Source organism: Rhopalosiphum padi, chromosome 2 (assembly GCF_020882245.1).
Source record: "Rhopalosiphum padi isolate XX-2018 chromosome 2, ASM2088224v1, whole genome shotgun sequence".
Classification (NCBI taxonomy): domain Eukaryota; kingdom Metazoa; phylum Arthropoda; class Insecta; order Hemiptera; family Aphididae; genus Rhopalosiphum; species Rhopalosiphum padi.
Window position 1 is genome coordinate 60,305,989 of NC_083598.1, and position 15,551 is coordinate 60,321,539.

General features: G+C 24.6%; 1 protein-coding gene across 2 annotated transcripts in view; it reads right to left on the minus strand.

Annotated features, from left to right (window-relative positions):
- Positions 1–2,590: 2,590 nt before the first annotated feature.
- The window catches only part of LOC132921747 (protein eva-1 homolog C), a 212,095-nt gene continuing 199,134 nt past the window's right edge, over positions 2,591–15,551 (minus strand). The window contains exons 6-9 of one of the 2 annotated variants that reach the window (XM_060984926.1): positions 14,132–14,341; positions 12,008–12,145; positions 8,577–8,848; positions 2,591–2,900 (exon numbers count right to left, since the gene is read on the minus strand). In XM_060984926.1, the coding sequence (XP_060840909.1) occupies positions 2,823–2,900; positions 8,577–8,848; positions 12,008–12,145; positions 14,132–14,341 (698 nt within the window). In that variant the 3' untranslated portion in view covers positions 2,591–2,822. The remainder of the gene's footprint in view (positions 2,901–8,576; positions 8,849–12,007; positions 12,146–14,131; positions 14,342–15,551) is intronic. The other variant, XM_060984927.1, reaches the window with a different exon arrangement.

Genomic DNA, 15,551 nt, shown 5'->3' on the forward strand with positions numbered 1-15,551 from the left:
CCACAGTAAATTGCTTTACGCAAGAGAAACTAGAGGAAGACACACGGAACTGAACTACGAGTATAAACCTATATGTCATGTACACATGTGTGCATACTTGATATTTAATATTTATTAATAGTTCTTAAATGATAATACTAAAATAAACACAAATATCCTTGTATCGTTAATATTAAGCTGAAAAGCAGTTTAATATTAATAGTGGCCAATTGGAATATTATTTACTCAGACAATGAAAAAATCGTTCATGCCGTTCATGGTAAATTTCAAAAAATTAAAATAACAAAAAAAAAAACCGTTGACAATTTTATTGAAAACTATATTTTAGTTTGTATTCAAATTACTTTTTCAGGATTTTAAAATTTTTTTAAAAATTTTATTTATCTCAATAAGATAAAGATAAAAGTTATTTATCTAGATAATTTCAACACTGATTATTATTAACTTTAATGATCAGCTAATATTTATGAATAGAACATAAGTTCTACAATACTTGTAACTTGCAAGTATAACTATTATGTTGTTATGTCTTCAGAATATTGTTTAAATAATCATTTAAATTTGACGGGTATGATGTTTTTTTAAAAATAATTTTATTTAGAGAATATATACATTACATTTATTTACATTGCATTGAGGCTTAATGAAAAATAAATAAAAGTAAAAATAGTTTTGGTAAGTACATAATAAAACAATATCTATTACAATGATTAAATTGTATTATCTATCGTATAACAATTAAATAAATAAATAAATTGTATTAACTACATAATTTTATATTTTGTATTTCTTCATAAAAGTATTAAATAGAAAAAAAAATAATAAATAAATATTGTAAGAATAAAAAGTAGTACAGTTTTAATGATAAACAATGAGCTATAGTTATTAACACAGTTAAAAAACATAAATATAATAATAAAATACAACAAGAAATTAATGTATTACTTACAATGTCTTTACATACAATTAACATTTATGAATAATAAAATTTATTATACTTTAAAACTGGGATAATAAAGATATGGTTCGTTTATATATTATTATTATAAAGAATTATAACGATTGCTTTGATTTTTGCTTCAAAACAATATTTTTTAATTATTTATGATTTCCTAGTTGGGAGGATTTTATACTTGAATAGTGGTAAAGTTTGAATATTGTTAAAATAAAAATTAACTAAATACACTTTAGGTAAATAACACGTAATGACGTAATTAATAGTAAATAGTAATGTGAGTTTATTTATATTTTGGGAAGTAAAATTACTTTTCTGTCGTTAAGTAGGATATTTTTATACTATTATGATATTCATCAATATTTGTAAATATTACACACAAGTGCTATAGCTTATAAGTAATCGAGAGATCGATATTGGCTTATTATCTTATTCATTTTTTAATTAAGTTTATGTTACTCTGATTTCGTTTTATACTTAACAAGTTTCATTCTTAACTATTTATATTTTTATATATTACCTATGTACTGCTTGTATGTGTAAAAATGTCTAATATTCATGCATTACAGAAAAACATTGTTATATAATATAATGAATGGTTTTATTTTCGTGGTGAATCTACCTGTTTGTTTGGTTGAGTTGTGATAATTAATTAATGTTTTTTCATTTTTATAATATCTATTTACTTAAATTTAAATTATATTTTCTCATTTTTTGATTTATTATGTTTAATAATGGAGTTTAATACTACATTTTCATTAAGGCAGGTATAATATGCGATTATAGATGTCATTTTAAATCCTTATTAAGATTGCAAAAGAAAAACAGGTTATCTTTCATAATTTCATTAGTAAATCGTTGACTACATGTATTATTATATCATATATATTATATTATCTGTTAAAAAAATTTAATTTATAATTTTTTTTTATTTATATTATAAATTAAGCTATAATTTTGAATGTTGTATGTATAATAAAATTATTTTTGTGTTGTACAGGTACAGGAAATCGCTGTAGCGCCCAAATTAAAGTTAATATGAAAACTGTAAATTATCCGGAAGTATTTTTATATTAATTTATATATTTATTGTATTATTATATTTAATTTAATTTAAATATAAAATTATTTTTTCGAGATATCATATTAATTAAAAAACAACAATCCCTAGAATTCGTTTATTTTGGATTTAAAAAAAACTCTATATTTATATAATGAATAAATAGTTTTAAAATAAGTTTTATTATAATGTTGCATGTCAAAAGTTAATATAACATACCACCAAGATTAAGTGTCTTTTCATGTTGAAATTTATCAAATTAGTCATTACCTATCACTTTATGAGGTTCTATTCGTCGGTTACGGTTATTTTTAAGTGCAAAAAATCAATACTAACATATTCATTATGGTAATGGATATGAATTGTCTGTATGAACAAGCTGTAGTAACCCTCTTCACATTTTTATATTACACAATATTCACATCATAAAAAACTCGTTTGTTGCAATAATTATTTTTACATCAATATCGATTGTTCTCAATTCGTTTCTCGAATGGTCTCGTTCATTAATTTTGAGTTTATTAAATTACCGGTAAATTAATTATATAATAATTACTTAAAATTATATAACACGATTCGACTGATACGCAGATATTTATTTATATATATATATATACATTACACATAAATAAAAGAAGTTATAGACTAAAGTAAATTCGAAAGTCTTTTAGTTGGGTTTTGCTAAGCTCATTCTTGGGCAAGCAACGATCCCGTTCATTAGAAACAATACATTCTTGATGCGGCAGGATTTGCTGGCGTTTGGGATGAGCAAGGCAGCCGGCTGACCGTCTCCTTGCCGCCATTTTGTCATCCATAATAATATTGCGAGCTGTCATTCCTACACAGACTTTTGGGCGCAATACCTTCGTTTCCATATCTCACCACCTATATTGGCAACAAAATATTGAAACCACGATTAATCGTACATAATTTAAATTTTAAACGTGATTAAAATACATTTGAGACGTCAATTATGTTCATAATAGTTGAAAATTATATTAAAGCAACTCGAAATATAATAGTTTCGCGTATAGATGCAGGTATTTTTTATTTATTTATTTTTTTTGTAGAATTATCGATTATAATATACTCATCATTAATTCCCAAAGGAGTTAGTAAGATAAATATGAGGGATTTTCGTCAAAAAAAGTTTCGAACAAAGATAGTGTACCTAATAAGAATTTTAAAAATTGTGAGGAACAGCTTAGAAATGTATAGTTAGTACACAGTTGGTCACATATTTTCTACTTTATAATTATAAGATTTATCTTAATTTGCTAAAATACGTAATGAGAAAGAACTCAATTTTTTTTGTTCTACAATTATGAGTATTAAGAGTCTTTTGCGTCCCTATTAAAAATATTGATAATTTTTTGAAATATCATAAATATTTAATATCAATGTATAGTTTAAATAGTTGGAACTTAGAATTATTAAAGCGGCATCAATTGTATTATTATGATAGCATAACGTAGACAAGTTTTGGATAATTTTATATTTTATTAAAGCTTTAAAATAGTTGTATAAAAATCATAATATGTTTCTATATTCCACTGTCTTGTGTGGTTTTTATTTTGTTTTATTCTACTGGAAAAATTCTTATACATTTTTGCATAACTGTGTAACATCTATTACACGGTCACACATTAGATGATGTTACGACTTAACGTTAATGTTAGGTCTCTTAGATGTTATATGGAATTTGTTGAAAACTGATATTTACGACCTTAAGTATATTTTTAACTATTCACAATTGAATTTAACATTTCGTGGTTTATGTCTGGTTCAATGTAAAAAACTTTTTAAATTTATGTTTATATAAAGTCATTTTTAAGTTAGAAGTAAAACCGTATTGTTCTGTTACACACACGGACAGCTACTATATTATACACTATATATACATTAGGTAAATGCTTATTAATTTAAAAGTAATTTTACACCGTTATAAATTTAATAGCTCATTTTAAAATGGATATTTTTTTACACATTATGTATAGATTTTTGTAACAACTGACTTAAAAAACATTAATAATAAGCTAAGGTATCTGCTATTATAATTTTTATTTGTATAAATATTAAATACCATATTTTAAATTTTAATTAGGTTTTACATACAGTAATTTATCATAGATTATGAACTACAAAAAACTAGTGATATTTTAGTAAGAATTTCAGGGTGGGTATTTTTTAACCGTTTCGTCCCATTTCACCAAATTCTATTTCGTTAAATCCCAGTTTGCCGAAAAAGCCTAGATTTTACTCATCAGAGCTTGGATAATAGGCACTACACACACCTCTAATGTGGGAATTAATTCTTACAAAATGCATACATGTAATTTACTTAACTATAGTTTAAAATGTTTTAAATATGACAATATTGTATCAATGTCTACGTATTATTAATGGATAAATTATTATTTTTATTAATGATGTGTTTAACCACAGCCTCTCTCTTTAGTCTGCAGCCATTATAACAATGTTTGACGAATGTTAATATATTTTTACTAAATATGTAAATGTAATAATGCTGAACAATTTTGAAGCTGACGATAAAAATAAAATAAATATTTTTTTAACATAAAACGAAACAAAAATTTATTTTATTATGATTCGGCGAAATAAGATTTGTTATTTCGGCGAGATGAGATTAGACTAGATGGGTTTTTGGCGAGATGGGATTCGGTGAAATGGGCCTAAATCTTTTTTAACACATCAGTATCTATACTTGTACCTATAGGTACCTATACCTTGTTTACAATATACATTATTTTTATAGACTGAAGACTTAATTATTTCTTCAACCCAATAACATTTTTTTAACGTTTATTTTTATTGGAAATTTAATAATAAACTATAACACTACATACAGCCTCCACCTGCCGAATGAATCGAACCCGTGTTACCAGCTGCATTATTTATACATTAGGTTTTTTTTTTTTATAATTTACTCATTTTCTGTTAAATTAAAAAATTAATTTTTTCGGAGCACCATATATGTTTTATAAACAACTAATTGATATAATATGTTATGGAAACAATTTGAAACTTTTTGAGTGCATATTACTTCTATAATCTTTTTAACCGAAATTTTGATAACACTGAAATACATATAAAACATTATTAATTGATATAGAGATTACTTTCTTGATATAAAATTATAAATTAAGATAAATTTAAATTTATAATCTTATTAATTATTATTAATAACATCTTTTAGAAACCAAGGCAAAGTTATATGTGCATATACATTATTTTCAATGTATTTTTAATTAAATACGACAGTTTCCGACGATTTTCATTATTTTCTTGATCATGAAAATATAGAATAAGTTATAATAGGTAATAATAAGTTTATACGTCTGGTTTACGATAAACAATTATAGTATATAGAGTATAGAAAATATTCAATCCTTTTTTTTTTGCGATTAAAGTTTATTGATGTTATGAATTGCTGGAATTATTATGTACAATGATGGATACCTTGATAACTCGAATTAAATATAGAAAATAAAATAACAACTCAATAGTAATCAAAAACAAAAACATTTTCTTTACTTACTTGTTTGAATTTTATTTTCATTACTTAAAGTGACTATAAATAATAATTACCTACTGTATAAATGTTTATATTTATATTAAAATTGATTATAAAATGTTCTCTACATATTATTATTATAATTATTTATTATAGAATATTAAATAACGTATATAACTGTAGATTTTATTTATTTGTTTTAAAAGAAGTAAGCAAACAAAGTAGTTTCTGATCTTTTATTTTTTATTCCTTTGGTAAGTATATTTAAAATTAAATTTGAACATTTATTAATTAGTCATGGTATTTTCCACAAATTGTTTTAATCGCATGTTGTGTGTTCTATTTTTCATTTTGATAGACATCTTGAACTTGCTATACAAATTGTATACCTTGACTTTAAATCTAATTTTTCTGATATTTTTTTCCTTGTTGGTCCATTTATTGTGTGATAAACTTGTATGTGTTTACATTTTATGGCGATTTAAACAAATCTTTTAAATCAATTATCAAACTTGTTCAATATTGGGAAATGTTTAATTTTTTTCTATGAACCGTATTCTTATTAGGTATAATAAATTATTTTAAATGATACCTTTATATTTTTTTTAATCGTCAAAAAGATACTAGCAATAATTCCAGTTTTACACAATATACAGTTTGTAAAAGCTAATAGAGAACACTCAATATCTCTGCGTAGAGTCCTGCAATATAAATTTTGTTTTTTAGTTAATTCTTATGACATACGAATACACATTTTTATGGCCTATGATGGCAACCATCTAATTTAACCTCTTATTATTTTTTGCTTATATTTTTTTTATGTATTTTGGTAGTTTATAAAACTTTCTAAGTCCAAAATTGATTAAATTATAGCAATTCAAAAAAAAAAACATATACAAAATGTGCGTGGTTTCTTGTTTTTTAAATATTATTCTAGGATTGTTTAGACTTAACATTCTCACCCCTATATTCATTAAGGTGATGTCTAAACGCTTTTATAATTTTAACTACCTTCTGTATAATTTTCACTTTAATTTGTTTGTAAATTATAACGCATAGCAAAAAAACAAACGCAAATAAGAATGTTGTTTATTTTGTTAGATTTAATGGATCTATTGGAATTTATAAATATTTAATAACAAATTTAGTTCTTTTATAAGTTATAAATTTATTTAGTAATTAATTAATTTGATATAAAATTGTTCAAATTAATGACATAATATGCTATTTTAAATTGGAATAAAAACGTAATCTAATATTTATCGTATTTATCGGGCGTTATTAAATTAAACATTAAGTATTTATCTTAAAATAAAAATTGATCTGTATGACAATTTTATACAAAATTAAATGATGACCGGTTTAGACAAAAATTTAAGTTTTTTCTGCCATAAGTTATAGTTTATACACAAATAAAGTGAAAATTATACAGTAGATAAAATTATAAAAGTGTTTAAATATCATCTTAATAAATAGGGGTGAGAATGTTAAGCCTAAAAAATCCTAGAATAATTATTTTCAGAGTTATAGTTAAAATACTGAAAATCGTGAACATTTTGTTGTCTTTTTTGTAGAATTTCTGTAACTTGGAAAATTTTGGACTTAAAGAATTGGTTAAACTACCAAAATTCATTAAAAAAATAATAATAAGTGGTTAAAATATAGCTGGTTCCATTTAAGAAAAAAAGTTGTACTGCGCATGCGCATGTCTTATTAAGTTAAAAAAAATGCATATGCCATAAACATGTATATTTGTATGCCATAAGCACCAATTAAAAAACAAAATTTAAATTATAGGACTCTGCGCAGAGATATTGAGTGTTTTTGATTAGCTTTTATACGCTGTATAATTTTTTTTTAGTCAATTTTCTACGAATTTTATAAACTTTATTTATCTGTTATTGTTAATATGTTTATTGTTTTATTTACATTTCTGTTGCATAGTATGCTTAATAAATAATTAATACACGTAATTTAACGATATTCGCCAATAACATTATGCAAATTGCAAACTGATTGTTTATATATCGAAATATCGATAAGTTAATTTACAATTGTAGCTACTATAAAATGGAGCAACGAGATAATTTTGTATTGATGGGAAATGTTATAGAAATGCTTATTCTTTAGTAAAATAAAAAAAAACTTGAGTTTTAAAATATAATTGTTATAGTTATATGAATAACACACAGTTAATAGTTATTACTGCTGTTACTGCTGCGTTATTAGTTTATTACTAATAACTTATTAGTGTTACCTTATTGTTAAGTTATTTTCTTATTTTTACGGATCAATGAAGTTCACCTAAATATTTATTGTGTAAGTGTTAATTTGCATAGGTCTACTAGCTGATGACATTTATGTAGATTCAGTTATTAGGTAATCGGGACAAATTTACTCTCTTTTATAAGTAAATTGAATTTACGTAGGTACTGTATTCTGTAAGTGTGTGAATTTAAACTATTCGGTTGGTAAATCTACACGCTTTAGTACCAATTTAGGATCGGTGTACGGGTTTACCAGACAATCACAGTTTACTATATTTCTCTTCATTTTAGAACAATTGAATGTAATTTTTAATTAAATAATAGTTGTGTATAGATAAGTTTTGATTAAAAATGTTAAACCACTGTATTTTAAATGTTTAAATTAAAAAAAAAAAACCAGTTAATGTACCTATATAATTTATAAGGCTGCAGAGGTTATATACCCAATGAGAAGTAAGTTATACGTTCACTCCCTCCTATTATATATAAAATAAAAATAAAATAACTTCCTCTCTTTGTGCAGAGTACTGAATACTTATTTAATTCATTGGTGAGTAAATATTTGAATTTTTTTTTAAATTACTAAATGATTTATAAAATGTACATCTTATTTGTTGTAACCTTTTAAAAATCAGTTTAAAGTTCTGCTCAAAATCATTCAAGGGTTTTATCTACTATATTCTATTTTAATTTCTTACATATCATATTTTTTCTTTTGGGAATACAAAATTTTAATTATCATAATAATAAATCTCTTACTTCGCTTGGCGATAACTGTTGTGTGGGTATAACGGTGATGGGAAATTGTGTAATATCCGTTAGATCAATATCGGCGTCTACTTCGCTAATGTTATCGCCAAATGCATTTGGGTCGATTGACATGTCATGGCTGGTGTTATCGGACTTATGTTTGTTGTCCAAATGTCTCCTGGAACGCTGCCAGACGTATTTGGCCGCCACAACACACAATATGGACAAAAGGCCGCCAATTAATCCACCGCCCAAGTATAAGTAAAACTTGTCTTGTTTTTCTAAACAAAAAATACATAAAAATCAACAATAAATCATTTTTATACATACACCACGTACAACAACAACAACAGTGCCTAATTATTATTATAGATTGTATACGAAAAAAACGACTCGCGAAACATCGACAATAATCTAACTATTATATCAAAACGGCGCGCGACGTGGCGGACAAAAAACAAATTCGTAATGCATTCGGCGAGTCTATAATATTTTCCGTATTAGACATCGTATTGCGGCTATTGATGGCATACAAACGAAGTGGGTATAATACTACGGAGCATATTATTATTATTATGGTGGAGTGGTTCGATTGTCTGACTTACGTCTTGACTGTATTATAAGCACAGTCCCAGCGCCACTGAGAGCGGTTAACGCACGTGGCATGTGAGATTAGGGCTGTGTTGAAGTTGGCCGCATTACATAACCTTTATAATATGCGTGATTGCAAAATAATTGGTTTCAGTTTTATTGAATGTAATTATTTTTAACTGTGTTAGGTATATGTATAATAATAATTAGGGGTGAGAAGTTATAAGAGGAAAAATTGGCAAAATATGCATAAAAAAAAAATAAAAATATGTAGAAAAAAATACCAAAACATGCCAAAAAATCGAAAATATGCTTATAATTTTTAATTATAAATAAAAATAATGTAATATAATACAATTTATAAACAACGTCAAAATGTCAACATCTAATCGACGACTTCTTAACATGTCTGTATATTTAAAATAATTATACGATAATATATTGCATTAGATACCTATCCACTTTCGGCCAGCGAACCTTTTTTATCTGGCATCTAGGTGTGCGATATACAGTATGTACATACCAGTGTCTTGGTAAGTATTATTTTATTATATTATATTTTGATTTAAGTATAATATTTGATTAAAATATTTGTATAATCTTCGACAATATTAACTAAATATGCATTTTTATGCACGAAAAAACGTTTAATATGCTATTCTTAAAAAATGTACCCAAATATGCAAAAATATAAAAAAAAAAACAAAAATAAACTTGCTAGGTTATGAAACGGATTTATAGCTCACATAGCTAAAAATAGAAGGCATAGACAAAAATATGCAAGTCCTATAACTTCTCATCTCTAATAATAATGTTGACATTTGATTCCAGACTGAGGAGAATGATGAATATATTGGTTGTGTATGATTGTGTATTTTTTAAAAAGTTTTTGTGCCTGTAGACATTTTTTATATTATGGAAAAAATATTTCGATTTTCAACTTAAAGGATGGCTTCTGGTAGAAAATTGGATCTAATTGCTACTTTTAGGGTCAAAAGGGAAAAATAACAAAAAATAACGGAAAAACGGAAATATTTACGCGAAAGCGATTTTTGACAAAATTGATTTTATAATACAAAAACAAATAATAGTAGATACTTGAGATTTTTACCAAATATTTATATTAGCATTTTATATTTATACAAGTGGTATTATTTTCAAAATATTTTGGCTCATTTTGAGCTAATTATACAAAAATACACATTTGTACGCTCAGTCAAAAGTTTGAACATTTAATGCAAGTTTCCTGATAATTTGTTTTATAGTGATTAAAAAGTATCATAAATATAAAAGCATAACTTTTTTTATAAGCGTTTGGTAAGATCAAATTTTGATTAAATTCGTTTAAATTACAAATTATTTTAAATTATTTAAAAGTAGAAATTTCATTAAATTGTATATGTTTACACTTCAGGCTTAGAAATTTAGTATAAAGCTCATCTCAACAATTCTAAAAATATCGAAAATATGACTACATAGGCTTGGTCATGATTTTTTGTTTATTAATATTTGAAGTTCTAATTTTGATAAAATTGGTTACTAGAACGAAAAATAACAATTTTAGTTATTATGTTATAATTTTAAAATTTTCGTTTTAACACATATAATTAATTGTTTTTTTATGAAAATTTTCAAAATATTTTGACTAATTTTCATTTATTAATACCATAAACTTATTTACACCAGTTTACCGTATGTCGGTATTGACTTAGAAGAAGTTAATAATAATAATAGTATATGATATAATATTATTACAATAATTTGTATGTATAATTTATACGATGTTTTTGATAAAATAAATTCAATCTACAGCAATAGCTGTACAAATAAATTGTAAAATAGCATTAGAAACAGAGGCTGGTATAATGATACAGTGACACATCGGTTCCGCTTAAAATTGTTTTTCATACCTATAGAATGATTTATTATTGAATTCAAATTTAAAACATCAATAACAATGGCCTACTTGCCTAGGTACAATGGAAGTAATAGATATAGCAGAACGATATCCCAGTTTTGTTGTTGTTGTTAAGTTGTATTTTATTGGTATACGTATATTTTTAGGTTCATTTCATAATCAAATATTTCAATTTTTCAACATTATATAACGTATCTATAGATTTTTTGAAAGTAAAAGTATAAACGTTTTAATAGAAATATCAACATTTATCCCCGGTTTTTACTTTTTTAAAGTCTTTTATGTAATGTATTATTAGTATTATTCATAAAGCTAAATATTTATATTAGAATTTGTACGAATTTCTAAAGTTATATTGAAATAATAATATTTTATACTGTACCTGTGTAATATTTTTTGAGAAAACTTGTATTTATATGCTTATCTGTAAATGTTTTACACGAAAACACGAATATCATATTTATAGGGGTTTCGTATAAGCAATTTGGTACCTACTTTATTATCTTTATTTTGTTGTTATTTTATTTTTTGAGATTTTCTTCTTATATTTTATTTCCGGGAAGCGATGCAGTTGTTGTAAATATCATAAAAATATTTGTTAAAAGAAATAATTGAATTGATAAGTTATTAAAAAGTTTTTTAATTCAAAATTTTTTTAGCAACAGTTTGAAACAATTTCCAGAAATCTGTTTTTATATTGATTTAAACCAATCTTATATATATTTTATGAAGCAATGTAGTACTACTAGTACTACATAAAAATATGGAAAATTAATTTGGTTAAGTACCATTAGTTGTTACTTGTTAAATTATTTTTCAATAAGTTACCTTCATTGTTTATTTTAAATTAATTAAATTTTGTTTTATTTTGTTGACAGATTACGCTTATTTCCACAATGCCGTTCAAACCAGTCATTAATATTTCACTTACTGTACACAATCTTGTAAGAAATGTAACCAAAAGTAACGATGTTAGCTAAGACGGTATTCGGATCAGCCGTCTTGATTGTGGTAATATTTTGTACCGGATTCGACGTGGACTGTTGATACGTATGCCGAGATATCGTACCTAATGTTCACAATATGGAAATGAGATTTGTCAATAAATATTTTCTGTGAAATTTTTCACCCAAAAGCGTAGGTGTTTGTGTTCCATTTATACAGTGGTAGCGATGACCGTGCACCAGCGCGTGTGCTAAATACTGATAACTTATAAGCCGCAGCGCAAGTGACAATATAGTGTAGGTAATATGTATTATAGTTGTGTGTGTGTGTGTGTATGTGTGTGTTTATGTATTGTGTATAGGTACGTAGCGCTAGCAATATTTTACAATTAAACATTATTACAAAATTGTTATTGCATTGCCTGCTGCGGTGATAGAGATCAGCATGTAATATTATATTAATAGCGCGTCAATGGGTTAGTAACAAGCAGAATTAGCAATATTCATCAAACCATTATAATATTTAAATTATTATCCTGAAGAGTGTGACAAAATGAAGATAATGTGTTCTCAAATAATCGAATAATGCTTTTGTAAAATTGTATAGACAACCACGGGGAGTCTTATAATAGTTTTTAATTGAAATTAATTACGTTAAACAAGATTATAATATAACAGATTGTTTAGTGTAAGTGTGTAACGCGCAACTGCGGTGGAAATATTTTTAATTTATTTTGTTTTTCTCATTTTTAATAATACAGTTAAGAAAATATAAACTTAATTATATTCCAATAAGTAGGTAGTTTTCATCTTGTTATAATTTAATTTTGAATTTTTGAAAAAATACTTTTTAATAAAAAGAAAACAAGGTTATTCGGTATTGTAGAATGTACAGATGTAGAATTCATTGTATTAATGTTAGATATACATTTTTATGAATTTTTTTGCAGTCTTTACAACTTCAGTTTGTGAATATTTTATTGAAGAGTTTACTGGTGAGTAAATATTAGGTAATATGATAGGAGTATGATTGTAATCGTATTTTAAAATAAAAATAAACTATATAGATCGAATTTTATTTTTAAAATTATAGTAACACATATTTATTAACAAGTTGATAGTTTTGAGTTTGGCAAGGCTTAATTTAAAATACCTGTTAACTACTAGCAATAAAAATTATTTAGATTTATTTAGATTCATCTTTTTAATTTACAGTGTGCGTAATGGTTAGGTTAATTATATTTAGATATTTTTTTTGAGTCACATTAGAATAATTTCAACGTATTATACAAACGAAATTCAAATATTAATTTGTTTGTATAAACATTACTATAGAAAAAGAAAAGAAATAATACGTGACAAAAAATATAACACCTATTATAATAAAACAATTTAATTGACGGCCAACGGCGCTTTCGTTGCATTGATTACATTTCCTGATTTACTAATAATCCCTGTTCGTTATAGTTTTAGGTATTCTCCAGTATTACTCATATTTTTATATAATTGTCTAACATTAAAATAAATGTATGTAAATGACATTTGTGAATAGGTAATATTATATTGAACAATTTTTAAACGCCTACCAATACCAATCAACTCAATGAACATTAAAAAATAACTATTAATTTTTTTTTAATTATTCGATAATATTACAGCAATTATAAATGCTTATTGATATTATTTTAGTAAAAAATATTTTTATAAAATAAAAAGCTTAAAAATCAATTAAAATTACACATAACCGTTTATAATTAATTTATTTTAAGTATAATGATTATAGTCGGAATTATTTAAATGATTTACTTTATATTCGTTTTAGAAAAATTAAACATTGAACAGTCTTCAACAAGTTCGCTGTATTAACTTAATTTGTTTTTTATAGAATATGTCCCACGAGAAATTACTAATTTAAAGTGATGGGTTATTGTTGCGGTTTCCTAGTAATTTTAAATCTAAAAACTTTTATTCGATATCCTACGTATATAATATATTATGCAACGACTTACGAGTATAAGTATTTTTTGTTATTCGAGAACCATATCAACATTTTTCTATTACTGATATGTTTGTGCTAGAAATAATAATAAATCAATAATTTTTATGCTTACCCAGTGACGAACTAGATGAATTTTCATGCCCAACGGGATCGGTGGCCGACTCGTTATACCTAGTCCTGGGGTCGTTGGCGGGATGGGATAAGGATTCGAATGGTTGTACGGGGGCTACACCAGGGTTGTCAAAGTAGTCCAGTTCCATTACAGTTGGTTCATCGGAATGAGCAGGCTCTTCGAATTGTTCTTTTAACACTCTCCTGGGCACTATAAAAAACCAATACCGAAAAAATGTAGATTAGTCTACAATATGTTAACACGGGGTCTTATCACTTTTTTTGTGTTTATGGTTCAAATGGGATCGTTCATCATGGAAAATACAGTTTCAAATAAAATAAACTAGTACACTCCAAGGGGTATTAAAAACGCCATTTTAAATTGAACTAAGTTTTCAACTAAATACATATTATTTGTATAATATTATAGTGTATTATTGTGTGTATACGTATTTTTAATTAATCATCAATTATTTAGAACTCATCCCTAATACATATTACACGTTTAATAAAATTGTTTTATCAGAACAATTATTTTAAAGAATTTTTTCAAACCATCAATATATTCTAGATAATAATTTTTTATTTAGAAAATTAATATAGGCTTTACTTTTTTTTTTAATTATACAAATAGTTCCATTAAAACGAAATGTATTACTTAGAGAAAAACTATTGAAAATTGTTCATCCTTTTAAAAACTTCAAGTAAATGTGCTTTTGAAAATCGCTTTTTATAAGTATTAGTAATAATAGTAATATATATATATATATGTACATCAATAAGTGCTGTCTAATACTACATATAGTCACATTAAGTAATTATTATGAAATGTAATATTTTTAAAGTAGATAGAGTACATAAAATGATGGATTAGTATTAGAAACTACATAAAAACGTATATATTTTTTATAACTTCGCAAGAATCGCCAAAAGATGATAAGTAGATTAGAATAAATATAGAGTATGAGTATAACAGAAAACTATTAAATAAATGGAAAAGTACTTTTATGTAAGTTTATCATATATATTGAATATAACTATTAAATTAACCTATTTAGCCTATTATAATACAAAGAAATATGGAATATGTGCAATTTTGTTTTAAAATTTTTTCAATTAATTTATCAAATGGAAATTTTCGAATTAGCACAAATAATTAAAGTTGTAACTTTTAAATATAGGTAATACCATATTATATTATATTGAATAAATACAAACATAAAAGGATCAAATTACATGGATTGTGAATGGTTTCTTTTTAATGTTTGATTCTATAAATAATTATTTAATCAAAATATATAATCAGATATATAAGTTCAGAATATTGACATTAAAATTTATTTCTAAATTAATAATTTATTAAGATGGTTATTTTTTATTGGAAATGTAATTAGTGTTAATTTGTAATTGTTTTTTTTAAA